Source organism: Pterocles gutturalis, unplaced genomic scaffold, assembly GCF_000699245.1.
Source record: "Pterocles gutturalis isolate BGI_N339 unplaced genomic scaffold, ASM69924v1 scaffold40441, whole genome shotgun sequence".
Classification (NCBI taxonomy): domain Eukaryota; kingdom Metazoa; phylum Chordata; class Aves; order Pterocliformes; family Pteroclidae; genus Pterocles; species Pterocles gutturalis.
In genome coordinates, this window is record NW_010101828.1 from 1 (window position 1) to 2,163 (window position 2,163).

At 59.2% G+C, this 2,163-nt stretch overlaps 1 protein-coding gene across 1 annotated transcript; it reads left to right on the top strand.

Annotated features, from left to right (window-relative positions):
- Window positions 1-5: 5 nt before the first annotated feature.
- Window positions 6-2,160, top strand: LOC104460765 (helicase SRCAP-like; the record flags this gene model as incomplete). Its single annotated transcript, XM_010084675.1, has 4 exons — window positions 6-50; window positions 137-306; window positions 1,429-1,621; window positions 2,047-2,160. Coding segments are annotated over 4 exons (522 nt in total), but the record flags the coding sequence as incomplete, so codon positions are not given.
- Between the last annotated feature and the right edge of the window lie 3 nt (window positions 2,161-2,163).

A 2,163-nucleotide genomic window follows, 5' to 3' on the forward strand; every position in this document is an offset into this window, starting at 1 on the left:
AGATCCTCACCTACTACGGGGCACAGAAGGAGCGGCGCCTCAAGCGCCAGGTGAACCCCCCCCCAACTCCCTAATTTTTTGGGGGTGGGGTCATGTGACCTGACCCCCACCCTGACCCCCACCCATCCCCACCCAGGGTTGGACCAAACCCAACGCGTTCCACGTCTGCATCACCTCCTACAAGCTGGTGCTGCAGGACCACCAGGCTTTCCGCCGCAAGAACTGGAAATATCTCATCCTGGACGAGGCGCAGAACATCAAAAATTTCAAATCCCAACGCTGGCAGTCGCTCCTCAACTTCAACAGGTGGGTGCTGGGGCACCCATGGGTGCTGCGGGGGCTGAGGAGCAGCTTAAAGGGCTCGGAGGACATCTCAAGGGGTTTGAAGGACATCTCAAAGGGGTTGGAGAACATCTCAAGGGATTTGAAGGACATCTCAAAGGGGTTGGAGGACATCTCAAGGGGGTTCGGGAAGGTCGGTCTGGTGGGAAACATTCTTGGGGTTGGGGATGGTGGGGGACTGATGGGTGCTGGGGGCACCCATGGGTGCTGCGGGGGCTGAGGAGCAGCTTAAAGGGGTTGGAGGACATCTCAAAGGGGTTGGAGGACATTTCAAGGGGTTTGAAGGACATCTCGAAGGGGTTGGATCACATCTCAAGGGGGTTCAGGAAGGTCGGTCTGGTGGGAGATGATCTGCAGGTTGGGGGTGTTGGAGCACCCATGGGTGCTGGCAGTTCCTGGGGGGCACTCATGGGTGCTGAGGAGCATTTTAAGAGGGTTGGAGGACATCTCAAGGGGTTTGGAGGACATCTCAAGGGGGTTTGGTAAGGTGGGTCTAGTAGGAAAGGGTCTTGGGTTGGGGAAGGTGGGGGACTGATGGGTGCTGGGGGCACCCATGGGTGCTGAGGAGCATCTCAAAGGGGTTGGAGAACATCTCAAGGGGGTTGGAGGACGTTTCAAGGGGTTGGAGAACATCTCCAGGGGGTTCGGGAAGATCGGTCTGGTGGGAAAGGGTCTTGGGGTTGGGGATGTTGGGCACCCATGGGTGCTGGGTGTCCCTGGGGGGCACCCATGGGTGCTCTAGACGTCATTTGAGATGGTCTGTAGGACGTTGAGGTTGGTCTGTAGCTCCTTAGATGATCCCATGGGTGCTCCACCACCATGGGACCACCCGTGGGTGCCATGTCCCACCCCGAGGAGCACCCATGGGTCCTCTGTACCCATCTGAGGTCACCCATCATTGCATGGGGGCACCCATGGGTGCTGTAGAGCTTGTTCAAGTTCTGTAAGAACCTGAAGTTGGTCTTGAGCTCCTTAGATTAATCCATGGGTGCTCCACCACCATGGGGCCACCTGTGGGTGTCGTATCCCACCCCGAGGAGCACCCATGGGTGCTGCTGACCTGATGGGTGCTCTCCCCACCCACAGCCAGCGGCGGTTGCTGCTGACGGGGACGCCGCTGCAGAACAGCCTGATGGAGCTCTGGTCACTCATGCACTTCCTCATGCCCCGCGTCTTCCAGTCCCACCGCGAGTTCAAGGAGTGGTTCTCCAACCCCCTCACCGGCATGATCGAGGGCAGCCAGGAGTACAACGAGAGCCTGGTCAAGAGGCTCCACAAGGTGGGGGGCACCCGAAAAATTTTGGGGGGGTCAACCCTAGGACGTGGGATGGAACCTCTAAACATCCCGCCACCTGACTGGCTCCTTTCCCAGGTGCTCCGCCCCTTCCTGCTCCACTTTCTGAAGGTGGACATGGAGAACCCAATGCCCACCTCATGGTTCCTCCTTCCCTCCCATCTCCCCAATGGGGTGGGGCTCAACCCCATGACGTGGGATGGAACCCCCCACCATCCCGCCACCTGAGTGGCTCCTTTCCCAGTTGCTCCGCCCCTTCCTTCTCCACCACCTGAAGGTGGACATGGAGAACCCAATGCCCACCCCACGGTTCCTCCCCCTGTCCTGCCTTGGTTTTGGGTTGGGGCTCAACACTATGACGTGGGATGGAACCCCCGAACATCCCACCACCTGATTGGCTCCTTCCCCAGGTGCTCCGCCCCTTCCTTCTCCGCCGCCTGAAGGTGGACGTGGAGAAGCAGATGCCCAAGAAATACGAGCACGTCCTCAAATGCCGCCTCTCCAAGCGCCAACGTTACCTCTACGAC